Source organism: Mytilus edulis, chromosome 9 (genome assembly GCF_963676685.1).
Source record: "Mytilus edulis chromosome 9, xbMytEdul2.2, whole genome shotgun sequence".
Classification (NCBI taxonomy): domain Eukaryota; kingdom Metazoa; phylum Mollusca; class Bivalvia; order Mytilida; family Mytilidae; genus Mytilus; species Mytilus edulis.
The window spans coordinates 2,143,586-2,157,155 of NC_092352.1; the positions used below are offsets into that span (position 1 = coordinate 2,143,586).

Here is a 13,570-nt window from a genome sequence, read left to right on the forward strand (position 1 = left end):
AGCTCATTGTTGAAGAACGTTCTTAGACCAATAATAGTTTACTTTTTTAGAAAATTTGATTTAGATGTAGAGTTGTCTTATTGGCATTCATACCACATCTTCGTTTATCTATAGACGGTTGTTTTTTCCTGTTAAAATGGTTTTACACTAGTTATTTATAGGGCTCTTTATATTTTGCAGTGGCGGGTGAGCCAAAGCTCCATGTTAAAGAACGTTCTTAGACCAATAATAGTTTACGTTTTAGAAAATGTGACTTAGATATAGAGTTGTCTCATTGGCATTCATACCACATCTTCGTATCTACAGACGGTTGTTTTTTTCTGTTACAATGGTTTTATACTAGTTATTTATGAGGCCCTTTATAGCTTGTAGTTGCAGGCGAGCCAAGGCTCCGTGTTAAAGACCGTTCTTTGACCACTAATGGATTACTTTTTAGAAAATGTGACTTAGATTTAGAGTTGTCTCATTGACACTCATACCACATTTTCTAATATGTGCGAAGTACAAATTCGTAAACAATCGATGTTTTTCTAAACATGAAATTATTTACTGAACTTCCTTTTTTTACTGGAAAAGGACTACAAATTAAAGCGACAGTAGTTTAGAGCAAATCGAGGCTAAAAGCAAACGCTGATATAAATTGCATGAACTTAAAAAGACGCCAACCAATAATAGTTGACTGAATAAGCATCAAGAATCTTACAAATGGTGATTTTTAAATCTTAGTCAAATCAATAAAGAATAAATAAGATTTAAAATGGAAATGATTAATATTTAAAAGAGACAACAACCCAACCAAAGAGCAGAAAACAGCCAAAACCCACCTTCTGCAACGCAGCGAGAAATCCCGTACATGGAGGAGGACCTAAACTGGCCGCTCAATGAAAATGTGACCTAGTTCAATGGAAAAAAAAACACTCTAAAACATATAAATATTGGAAGACAGTTGGTTTCATTAGTAATGCTTTTGTCTTACATAAGTTTGTCAAATTGGTTTTAAAAATGTTTGCATTTACATTTTGTCAAATAAATAAGTTATCCAGGTGCAGCAAAGTCGGCAAAGGTGCAGCAAAATCAGCAAAGGTACAGCAAAGTCAGCAAAGGTACAGCAAAGTCGGCAAAGGTGCAGCAAAATCAGCAAAGGTACAGCAAAGTCAGCAAAGGTGCAGCAAAGTCAACAAAGGTGCAGCAAAGTCAGCAAAGATGCAGGAAAGTCGACAAAGGTAGCAAAGGTGCAGCAAAATCAGCAAAGGTAGCAAAGGTGCAGCAAAGTCAGAAACCTGCAGGCTGATTTTTTATATCTCTTCAAACTCAAATATTAACTGAAATGATAAATAGCAAGATATCATTCATTAGATGTATCCAAACTTGATACGTACATTTCAACCTATATCTCTTCAAACTCAAATATTAACTGAAATGATAAATAGCAAGATATCATTCATTAAATGTATCCAAACTTGATACGTACATTTCAACCTATAAAAGATATATACTTATATGATTTTTTAGTTAATGACAATAAATCTCAGTTTAATTCTTAACTTAAAAACTATCAATATGATATAGACAAAATTAGTCAAAAAAGAAATTTGTCATTCGAACGTATGCTTGGATCTATAAACAAAGTCTTCTATGTATTGTGACTTAAAATGATACATATTGCTGTTGCGCCCGTTTATTTTTATATAACTACACCGTGATTTCAACTAAAACGTTCACTTCGATCAAAATATTTGAACAGGAGAACCGCAAAGGACGACACTATTGGAACATGAACTGTAGATCTTTCCAGATCTCTAATATCTAAATTGATATATTTGGTTTACATTATGTTTATTCTTGAGTTAATGTGTCTTTTCTTCAATTCTTTTGTTCCCCTCTTTTAGGGCTAAATTTTCATAATTTGAAATAGTACGGAAACAAAAATCATTAATCAAATACGTTGCTTCCAATATTTGCGGTATAAAACACATACAGTTGAAAACAAAACACATTTAGTAAAGGGAAAAAAATGTCTATACCTGTATAGATAGACGCCCTATAAAATCCTCCACACTTCCTGTTGGGATCACCAACACAATCACGATTGCATTCCGCATCTAGCTTAGGCGGATAATTGATAACATCCAGTTGGTTGCCACAGAAACATTCGTGACCATTCTGTGAAACAATTTATAACAAAAATTTAGAACTATGAGACTGACTGTATATATTCTTATTGCTGTTTTGATAAAAAGCAAACATAACTGGCTTCTCAACATGAACATACAAATATTTTACATGCATTTTGATAAGATGAGTAAAATAAATCAAATGTTAATATATAATATTAATGAATAGAATTTTAATTGACAATCTAATAATTACATTATATGTTTTTTTTAAAATATTTTTTAGATATTATATTTACGTTTTATTATAATACGTTATTCTGATTAGCTACGCCACATTCTCGCTTTATTCTATAATCTATTGCATTACATCATTCATGATGACACGTGGTTACACGAAAAAGAACACAGGTAAATTAAGTAAAAGCTGAGAACAAACCGTGTTTTCATGATCCTAGCCAAACCATTGCTCCCGACATTACTAACCAAGTCCTGCATATATGAAACCGGAACATTTTACCCGACATTACTAACCCATATTTCTACATATATAAAGCCGCGACATTGCTCCAGACATTTCTAACCAAAGGTCCTACATATATGAAGCCAAACCATTGCTCCCGACATTACTGACTTTAAGTTCTACATTTATACAGGTAAGACATTGCTCCAGACTTTATTTATCCATATTTCTACATATTTAAAGCTGCGCGATTGCTAGCGCTCCCGACATTACTAACACAAGTACTGCATATATGAACCCATAACATTTCTTCCGATATTACTAACCCGTATTTTTACATATATATAGCCACGCGATTGCTCGCGACATTCCTAACCAAAAGTCCTACATATATGAATCCGCAATATTGCTCCCGACATAACTGACCCCAGGTCCTAAACGTATATAGCCGTGGCATAGTTCCCGATATTGCTAATCAAAATTCCTACATATATGAAGCTGCGACATTGATCCAAACATTACTAACCCAAAATCCTGCATATATGAAGCCGCGTCTTTGATCCCAACAATACTTATCCAAAGTCCTGCATATATGTAGCCGCGTCTTTGCTCCTCACATAACTTATCCATATTCCTACATATATGTAGCCGTAGCATTGCTCCCGACATTGCTAATCAAAATTCCCACATATATAAAACTGCGACATTTCCCCCAACATTACGAACCCAAAGTCTTACATATATGAAGTCGCGTCTCTGCTCCCGACAATGGTTACCAAAAGTACTTAATATATGTAACCGAGACATTGCACCCGACATTACTAACCAAAAGTCCTGCATACATGTTTATATAGGCTCAATACTGCTCCCGACATAACTAACCCGAAGTCCGAGAAACATGTATATGACGACGCGCCATGGCTCCCGAAATTACTAACCCAAAGTCCTACATATATATATATATGTAGAGCCCAGGTGGTCGTGTGGTCTAAGTAGATCCCAGGTGGTCGTGTGGTCTAGCTGGAAGGCTGCAGTGCAGGCGATTTGGTGTCACGATATCACAGTAGCATGCATTAGAATCCCGGCGAGGGAAGAACCAAAAATTTGCGAAAGCAAATTTACAGATCTAACATTGTTGGGTTGATGTTTAGACGAGTTGTATATATTTGGTGTCACGATATCACAGAAGCATGGGTTCGAATCCCGGCGAGGGAAGAATCAAAAATTTGCAAAAGCAAATTTACAGATCTAAAATTGTTGGGTTGATGTTTAGACGAGTTGTATATATATATATATATATACATACATATAAGTACGTCTGAGTCAGTGACAACTCTACAACAGATGTATCCATCGGATCGCCATCAATGATGGTGATACATGGCTGTGTACATAATGTATATACAAGTGTCACGATATCACAGTAGCATGGGTTCGAGGGAAGAACCAAAAATTTGCGAAAGCAAATTTACAGATCTAACATTGTTGAGTTGTATATATATACATATATATATAAAGATCACTATAATAAATGTTCTTGTGTATAGAAATATATATAGATTACTAAAAAATCCAATATTTCCGGTATGAATAGTTTTAATTCACTAGTACTTTCATGTTTAACCATCTCTGTGCCATGGGCCACTTTTGGGCCATTTTTTTCATACTACGTTCGGTGCCACGGGGCCACTTTTGGGCCATTGTTTTTTTTTACTCTGATGCTATGAAATGTACTATGACGTAACGTCATTGTCCGTGCTTCTTTGAAATGCACAAAGCGCGCCAAATTATTGGAAAATAGTAATTTTTTAAGTTGCGTATACTAAATACACAACTGAAAAATAGTTTATTAATAAGATAATATATTTTTCTAATAAATCAAATTGTGCTTTATGTCTTTTATAATTATCTTTTTTTATTCTCTCAACCTTTAGTTTAGCTATCATAATCTATTTCGCTTTCATTATTGTATATCTTTTATTTTCTTTACAATGCTGAGGACATTATAACTTATCTACGTGCATATCCGTAGACACGGATATTTTAACACCCTGAAGTATCAAGTACACACTGAGGTATCTCTAAAATTTGGCGATTTTAGTGAAGTTCGTCCACAAAGTTTAAAGTGAAAGCAACGGTTTTTTTTTCTCCCTTTTTTATATATCTTTTACTGAAATTTGACTTATTTCTAACGGAATGTAGGGTACACTAAGCCGGGAATAAAAGTTTTTGACAGTATACCCTTGAATTTCTCATGGCACCTTTTCAACTGATTTTTAATAAAAAAAATAATAATTCTTTAGAAAACAAACTGGAACACGTTTTAGGTAGAGGTAGGTTAAATGCATATTTATGACGAGGAGATGGTTTATGAGATTTGAGTATTTACCAAGCTTTGTAATAAACTGACTCGCTGGGTCGGTTTATTTTACTTGCTAGTTCAAAAAATAAGTATAAAGCTCTGTTGTAAAACAAGTTACCCTACGCGAACACATAATTTTTACTTCATTACTTCTAAACAGCGAGTGCTTAGCGAAAAAGCAGCAAGTATACCAATTTTTTAAAGTTTTTAAGTTTGACCAGGCGCAAAGCTTGAATCCACGTCCTCATTTTAAAAAATCAGTGCCATAACGTTTAGAATTTATCTTAGTAAATCTTCTATTTATTTTATATAAGAGATACATGCAACGGCGGGCACATGTAGAGCAGTATCCCTTTCTGTTTCGGTAAAGGGTTTTTGTTAGTCAGTCTTCAGTTTTTGAATAGTGTTTGAAGACTCGTTCTTTGTCTTTTTGTCGTTTTATTAAAATTTCATTACTCGTGGTTTATTTCCGTTGACTAGGACAGCCTTTTTGTTTGGGCTTAAATGCAGAACGATTTTCTTCGTGCTCTTTCACAATATGCAAACATTATAAAATATGTCCCTTGAGACCGTATAAAATTTATATCAACGTGAACTTGATATGGTATGTTTTATCATGTTCGGCATGTTCCTGTTTTAGCGAAAAGTTCCTGTAAAATTTGCGCCGAGTTGTAAAAGATGTTTAGCAAGCGATGTAGAAGTAAAGAAGTTGTGATATACGACATTGGTATTTTTTACGAAGTAATGTAAATAAGAAGATGTGGTATGGGTGTCAATGAGACATTAATTCTCCATCAATTCAAAATGTATAAAAAATTTAAAAATTAAAGATCATAGTACACAGAACAAAACGGTACAGCGCTCCCAAAATGACTCGTGTAAAATAATTCAAGCAGGAAAACCAACGGTCTAATCTTTAGGAATTAAAAAAAAAATCGAGAAACATCTATGTATCAACAAACGACAACCACTGAACAACAACCCTTGGGTTGACCTGGTGGTATTGGAATGACTGCACGCCTTTTCTCTCTCTATACTATATATGTACATGTACAAAAAAGTATATATACTATAGTGAGCATGATATTTCCTGACATTGATTCTACCAGCATCCAAACTTTTACCTCGAAATAAAACTTTTTATGGAATGCATTGCAGCATGCATGTTTGACTGCGAGTTCTTACTAATTGACGTTTGAATAAATCCGAAATTTTGCTGTCGGAGTGTAGTTTTGATTGTTTCTACCGGGAAGGTTATTGTTGTTAGTTAGGTAAGAATTAAAAATTAGTTGAAATATGTTGCAACTAAACATTCAAGTTCTTAAAACATTTGGTTTCTTGGCTTAGCAATGTAATGTTCCACTATTCAGATATCGACGCTATGGGTATGTATCGTACAAGGAAAGGAGAATTAATGTTCTTTCATTGTAGAATTGTTCACTGTGAACAAATAAAAATGTATACGAAATGCCTGCAAGATTTACTGACGATCACATTTTGCAAGAACCGCAGAAGCGGATTTTTCATCGTCATTTGCATTCATTTCGTATAATTATATACAAACCACAACTCTCCCACATCTTCGAAAATTGACACAAAAGTTGTATGGAATAAACATTGTGAATGCAAAAGTAGAATTAAGGCAACCAAAACGTTCGTGGTAGAAATGACCAAGTACCTGAATCAAAATTATTAGATATTATTTACGTGAATATCATCGGATTATAATTTATTCATGTAACTTTTACATGTTCTATCAATAACTGTTGTTCTTAACACTTTTAATTGCAAAATAAATCATAAATCACATGATGTATACGGAAAAACTGTCTACGAATAACTACAAGGAAGACGATATAGTTCAATTGCAGAACATATACATGTATATCATTGAAATATTGACAAAATAAAAGAATTTCGTAAAAAGTATATGCATGAATTTGCATACGTTTTTTTAAAAAGCAGCTAATAAGTTAAAAAAAAACATGTTTTCATTTTTTGTTCAATTTGAAGTTTTATAACACTTTAAAAATCTTTGTTAAAGAAGAAATATATATATGTATGTAAATACGGTGAAAACTGCTTATTCGCAAAAAAAATCAATATTTGGACTTTTCAGTAAACTTTTATTTTCCCCGCGTTTTTCCGCTAACACTTTTATGCAGTTCGCCTACACTATGACGTTAGGGTACAGTAACGTCATAATACAGAACCAGTCTGGATGGAAAAACATGCCTTGGCACTGAACGTATATTTTTACGATTTCGCGTGGCATTGAAAGGGTTAAATAACAATCTTCAGGTGAAACTATACATGATTAACGTAACTATGTAACGGTAGGTATGTAACGTCATAGTTGTCGTTGAGTATATAAAGGGAGATAAATCGTATTACACTTAGTCTATATATAGAAGTATGGAGCGTCATTATTACACAATAGAAAATGCATAGTTTGCATTCAATCGTGATTTAAATTTTGAAATAAAATGTTTTTCCTTTACTTCTCGTGTAATGTCACAACCCATATTCATTTTATAAAATGGGAATATATATATATATAAACGAGTCTAAATTGAAAACTACTTTCAAACCTATTGATATATATATAGCCGAGACATTGCTCCCGAGATTACTTAACTGATGGAAGTTTTGAAAGACATTGACTGGCTTTTCAGCCCTCATACGGTCGGCTCGGTTCCCAAAGGTGTTTTGTAAGCTTCAAATATTTTCTGCAGTGGGCCAGGAACGGTGAGGACGCCAGTTCTTTTGGTAGACCGCCATCTTTGTTTACGTGATTTGTTTTGTTTTGATATTTACTATTTTGATGTTTCTTTTCTAACTAGACTCCACAACGGCTGCTGTCAGGACCAGGTTGATCACCTGGGCAGCCTGCTAACCACGACGATATGTTGTTAGTAGATAAAGTTTTTAGTCTGTAGTAGATGACTGCAAATTGCACTTAAACTACGATACACAAATTATAGCCCTCGGACGTCTGTGCAGCATATGACACCCATCCATTCACAATGGGTTTCAGAGTATCGCTGCAGCTCATAAATTAGTTCGTCGTTGAACCATCGGAAGAGCGTAACATGTTGTAGACAATGGATTATAAGGAGGTTATCCAAAACGTCCTTTCAGCTGTACATGTAAGGACTAAGACGTGACTGATCAAGTGGAATGTGATTTACGAAATTACTTACCTGTACTCTTACATATATATAGCCGTAAGGGGGCTTCCGAAATAATTAACATGTAGTCCTACTTATATGAATCAACGACATTGTTCCGACATTACTAACCTGTAGTCCTACATATATATACCCACGGCATTGCTCCCGACACATTTTAAGAGTCATACCATTGCTGCGAAGTTTCAGTGTATGGAAATGTCTGTCATGATTGTCAGTAAAACAACCAACATATCCTGAAAAATAAGAATATACACTATAAGCTCATTGATTTACATATCAAATAGTTTTTTTATTTTTATAAGGTTATATTTGAGATACTTAATCAGCAACGTTCAAAACTGAATATTTGAAAGCCATGTATGTGTCAGAACCTAAACATTTCACGAGTTTTATGATAAAAAAGGTCTTAAGATATATATAAAAGAATAGTTCTGTTATTGTCCATGAGATAACTGTCCATCAGTAGCCAAATTATTAAAAAGTTAAGGGACCCATATAAGTTTACTTTGCTGTACAAAGGAATAACGGGTTAAAGGCGCTTTCGGTGTTGTTGACTGAGTTCACATTTATATTAAAGCATCATCACCTACATGTACCTTACATATTTTCAGCACACTCTGTTTTTTTTATATATATAACTTGATTATCTTTTACTTTCATTATCTTTTTTAAACAAATAGGTAAGATTTTTTATATGATAAAGAGGAAATATCGACATTATTTGGAGTATAGTTTATAGAGATTAAAATTGTGGCTTGTCTCATAAACTCATCATAGATACACGATATATAATCAAAACACAACTGTCAAACCGAGAACATACTATGATATAGGGAGGCTCGGTGACCGAGTGGTCTAAGTAGTTACTGGTAATCACTAGCAAGTCAACACTTAGGTTTTGAGTTCGATCCCCGCTCGTTCGGGTGCACTCGACTCCAATCTTAATTGACTAGGATTTTCAGTTTTCCTATCGAAGGTTGGTGGTTTTTTCCGGGCCTTCCGGCTTTCCCAACTATCAAAAACGGTTTGTCACAAGATAGCCCAAATGCGATGCTTAAACGTAGCGTTAAAACACAAAAAAATCCCCAAAATTCAAATCATAACTTTGCTTTAGTACCAATAAGCGCAAACTGCATTTCTTCTGCCACAACAATCAACACATAACACACAAACTATTATTAAACAATGTCAAAAAATATATTTAGAAAACATGATACTAACATTTTAAAATCTTGCCATTTTTATACATTAACTGTTTACAAATCCTAGAATAGTGCTACATGATCTCTATTTCGCACACAAATCAGAATTTTACCTTCTAGTTGCTGTAAAGAGTGGCGAGAAAGATACCAAAATAATATGCACAAACAAACTAAAAATCCTTTAACTTTTGTTTATTCGAAACTCGAATTGCAATAGTATAGTCCATGTATCTTTTATGATTGTTATTACCATTTACCATTGTATCTTTAACCTTTTTATAGCAATCTCATCTGTATGAAGAGAATGTGTATCGATTATATGCATTTCGAACATTTGAACAAAATAGTTTCTTACCTAGATTGCCTTTCAATTCTGCAATTTTTTCGTCAACACATTTACATGCGGATCTACACTGGGCAGCATTTGAGGAGTGGTTGCATACCAATATGACAAGGAGATACACGTATACGCTTGTAGGTTTAATCATAATGTGACACACTAAAAATAAACTGTTAAATCATCATAACGCACAAGAATATTTCGACTAAACATATGTCTGAATCTTATATAATGAATTTAATAGTTTTTAGATAGTTACCCAGGTCAAATCTAAATTATGTACCTCAAATAACCAGGTCAAATATAAATAGTTACCTCAAATAGCCAGGTCAAATCTAAATATTTCATGAACCAGAAACAGATTGTTACTCTTATGGCCATCATTATACTATGTTTATATTAAGAAAGAAAAATACTTAAAATATGCAAGTTTGTCGATATTGTCAAGGATTATTAATTTAATATTTTTGTCATTTAAAAGAGACTAAATGAAGAACAGATTATGCCTTTTTCTTCTTTAAATGGTCATTTGTCAAGGGAAATTTAAGCAGTTATCCTCATAAATGTATAAGTATAGTTTAAATTGAACGCTATGAGTTTTTCTAAAACGTCATCAACTTTACCTTTTCGGCATAATTTGAAGATAGAATTTTAATCTTTTTTGGTAGTACCATTTATAAACACAAAAGAGACCGAAATAACACAGAAACTAACAACTATAGGTCACCATACGGCCTTCAGCAATGAGCAAAGCCCATCATGCATTGTCAGTTTTAAAAGACCTATAAATTACAATGTAAAACAATTCAAACAAGAAAACTAACGACATAATTTATTAGGATCCCATCCCTGGGACAGTGGTGTAACAGAACAACATATGAATGAACTATACAAATCAGTGGAAAAGGCTTAACTCATTAGATGAATACAAATAGAAAAACATCTTTCAAAATCACAGAGTGGCCGTAGCCGGGTACTGGTACCTCCTAACAACAGAATGCAGTGAGTATATAGTACCGGCAGATACTGACAGATACATGTTTGTTTTTCAAAGCCATTAACAACTACAATGTAATTAAGAAGTTATTTGTTTAAGACTATATTCTTACCAAGATTTCTGTCAATGTTGATAGAGACCACACTGGAAAAAAATGCACCACTATTATTCTGTGTAACAAATTGTCATTTGCGTCAACAACATTAATTTCTCTTGCAAAATATTTAGTTTAATAGTCCCAGCTTGCATGTAAAAAAATCACGGGTATTATTCAATCTGTGTAACAGATTGTCATTGCTGAGTCAACAATATTGATTTCTCTTGCAAAATATTTAGTATAATAGTCCCAGCTTGCATGTAAAAAAATCACGGACATTATTCAATCTGTGTAACAGATTGTCATTGCTGAGTCAACAATATTGATTTCTCTTGCATTTAATGTTTTACGTCTTTTGAATTTCACAAGTGTTAGAAAAATTGATTTCTTGTCCAATAATACCGTGTGTGGCTATTATTTTTCTGTTTTTTAAAACATGCATGTTTTGGAGTGTCAAAAACTCGTTGGAAGTACTGGAAGATTGCATGCCCATATTGGTACCGGTGATTTTGAATCTGTTCACAGTTTTGATTTTCTACACTATATACCACATTGTCTCACATTCTCATTAAGTCAAAATTCATACACCTAATCAAATGGGCATTTAAAAAGTCAGAATATATGTTCAAACTCTTTTAGGGCATTTTTAGTAGCAATTAACATAACAACTATGTCCATTGAACATGCTTTGATACTATTTCTGCCCTTGATTTTTACTAAACAACATTTGTGATCGCAGGTTTGATTTAAAAAATTGATATTGGAGTATCTCAGATTCTGTGAAAACGGATACGAGAGATAGTTAAGAATCCAAACACGTTACTGATAAACATTCAAACATAAGATTAATAGACCACTTTCGAGTTCATCCGTCACCGGAAAAACTCGTCAATTATACGCGCCTTCATGACGTCATTTAAGTGTTCATCAAGCGTCTTAGTGATCGTCATTGTACAGGGTAAACTAGAATTAATGATTGTTCTGTAGGTACTTAATGGCAATTTCCTAATGACAGCATTTGGTTACACAAATAGAACCCTTTGCAAGCGCGCAAGACAGTAACATTGAACAATAACTTACAAGTCGAGTAAACTCCTCAAACCCTTCAGAAGTTGAATAAATTTTTTAAACCGATTATGTGAAATATTATTTTTTAAGTGTTATATCTTATCTATCTATACGAGAAAAAATGATATGATTGGTTTGTGTTAATAAATTGAATGTACATTTTCAAAGTCCTTTTTAAAAGTAAATATCAAAATTATCTCTTTTCAACGAAAGTGGCAAAATAATAGTTGATGATATTTCCAGCGCCGGACAAATGCCTTTTTTTGTCGAATTTTATTGATTTTTACCACAAATAACTGAAAAATAAGCTTTTGTGCCAGATCTGATTAATATAGTTACCTTTTTATAAAAAAGAAAATGTTGTATGATTGCCAATGAGATAACTCTCCACAAGAGACCAAAATGCCACAGAAATTAAAATTATAGCTCACCGTACGGCCTTCAACAGTAAGCAAATCCCATGCCGCATAGTCAGCTATAAAAGGCCCCGAAATAACAATGTAAAAAAATTCAAACGAGAAACTAACGACCTTATTTAACAGGATCTCGCCCCCTAACCTCGGACGGTAGTGTAACAGTACAACAAAACTATAGGGAACGAACTATACAAATCAATTGAAAAAAGGCTCAACTCATCAGATGAATACAAATAGAAAGACATCTTTCAAGATCAGAGAATGGCCGTTGCTGGATACTTGTACATCCTTACAACAGAAGGCAGTGAGTACAGATCTTAGAGTACTGGCAGTTAATGACAGATATATGTTTGTAATTCAAAGCCATTAAATAAAGGCAACAGTAGTAATATGAATTCACACTCAAATATAAGAGGATTTCATTAACAAGTAATAAAAAAGTCATGCGTCTAAGACTAAATTCTTACCAAGATGTCAGTATATGTTGATTGAGACCAACTGGAAAGAAATGCACCACTGTTATTCTGTATAACAAATATTATTCAATATGTGTAACAGACTGTCATTGCTGAGTCAACACTATTTTTCTTGCATGTATTGTCTAATTTTTTTGAATTTTAAAAATGTAAGAAAAATTGATTTCTTGTTCCAAAATACCATGTGTTGCACTAATAAGCATTAATTCTTTTTTTGATAAAACATGCATAATGTTTATATTTACATAACTGTATAAATGAATTTTCAAACATTAGAAATAATTGCATTTACTTTCAACGTGTTAATTTGTATATATAGGGATTAAGCTGACAATATTTCAAGTGAAACAGGGGTTGGGGTATCCACAGTAGTGTGGAAGAAAAGTAAGAGTATCTGCAGTTATTTCTGTAATGCTAAGGTATTGATAAACATGCATTTGTTACACGAGTAGATCCCTCCGGGTACCCTTTCATTTTATGTCCTTGGATGATGTAAACTTCTCGCTAACACCATCTACCATACACCATACACCATACACCATACACCATACACCATACACCTTGTACCATTACACCATATACATTACACATTACACCATACACCATTACCCATTCTATCTACAACATCAGAAACCACCCATAACGCAATTAAATTTCAAATATTAAAATTGTTATTATAATTGTTTATGTTTACAATCTGAAAAATTCAAATAAAAAGAACTTCGCTTCAACCAATGAAATGTTATACACCGTTCATTCACAGCATTCCCGATCGCACGTTACAGAATCACACAATTCCTCATACACCATTACACCATTACACCATTCCCCTTACACCATA

The 13,570-nt window shown here is 33.4% G+C and overlaps 1 protein-coding gene across 4 annotated transcripts; it reads right to left on the reverse strand.

Annotated features, from left to right (window-relative positions):
• Window positions 1-931: 931 nt before the first annotated feature.
• LOC139487472 (sialate:O-sulfotransferase 1-like) lies at window positions 932-12,846 on the reverse strand. 4 transcript variants are annotated; one of them, XM_071272287.1, is made up of 6 exons: window positions 12,721-12,846; window positions 10,785-10,816; window positions 9,691-9,834; window positions 8,242-8,366; window positions 2,025-2,163; window positions 932-1,322 (listed from the first exon to the last, which is right to left on the reverse strand). In XM_071272287.1, the coding sequence occupies exons 3-6, from the start codon at window positions 9,821-9,823 to the stop codon at window positions 1,312-1,314; spliced, it is 408 nt and encodes a 135-aa protein (XP_071128388.1). In that variant the 5' UTR covers window positions 9,824-9,834; window positions 10,785-10,816; window positions 12,721-12,846; the 3' UTR covers window positions 932-1,311. The 4 variants fall into 4 exon arrangements, with proteins under 4 accessions (XP_071128388.1, XP_071128391.1, XP_071128389.1 ...); XM_071272290.1 differs by having other exon boundaries at window positions 9,691-9,845; window positions 12,721-12,826; XM_071272288.1 differs by lacking the exon at window positions 12,721-12,846 and having other exon boundaries at window positions 932-1,414; window positions 10,785-10,941.
• Window positions 12,847-13,570: the final 724 nt, after the last annotated feature.

Bases quoted from the DNA above. Each gene is read 5' to 3' on its own strand.
- LOC139487472 (XM_071272287.1), bottom strand. From the start codon at position 9,823: ATGATTAAACCTACAAGCGTATACGTGTATCTCCTTGTCATATTGGTA. The intron at 8,367-9,690 runs GTAAGAAACTAT...CTTATTTTTCAG, and splicing joins AGAATTGAAAGGCAATCTAG to GATATGTTGGTTGTTTTACT. The intron at 2,164-8,241 runs GTTAGTAATGTC...ATTGTTTCACAG, and splicing joins ATATATATGTAGGACTACAG to AATGGTCACGAATGTTTCTG.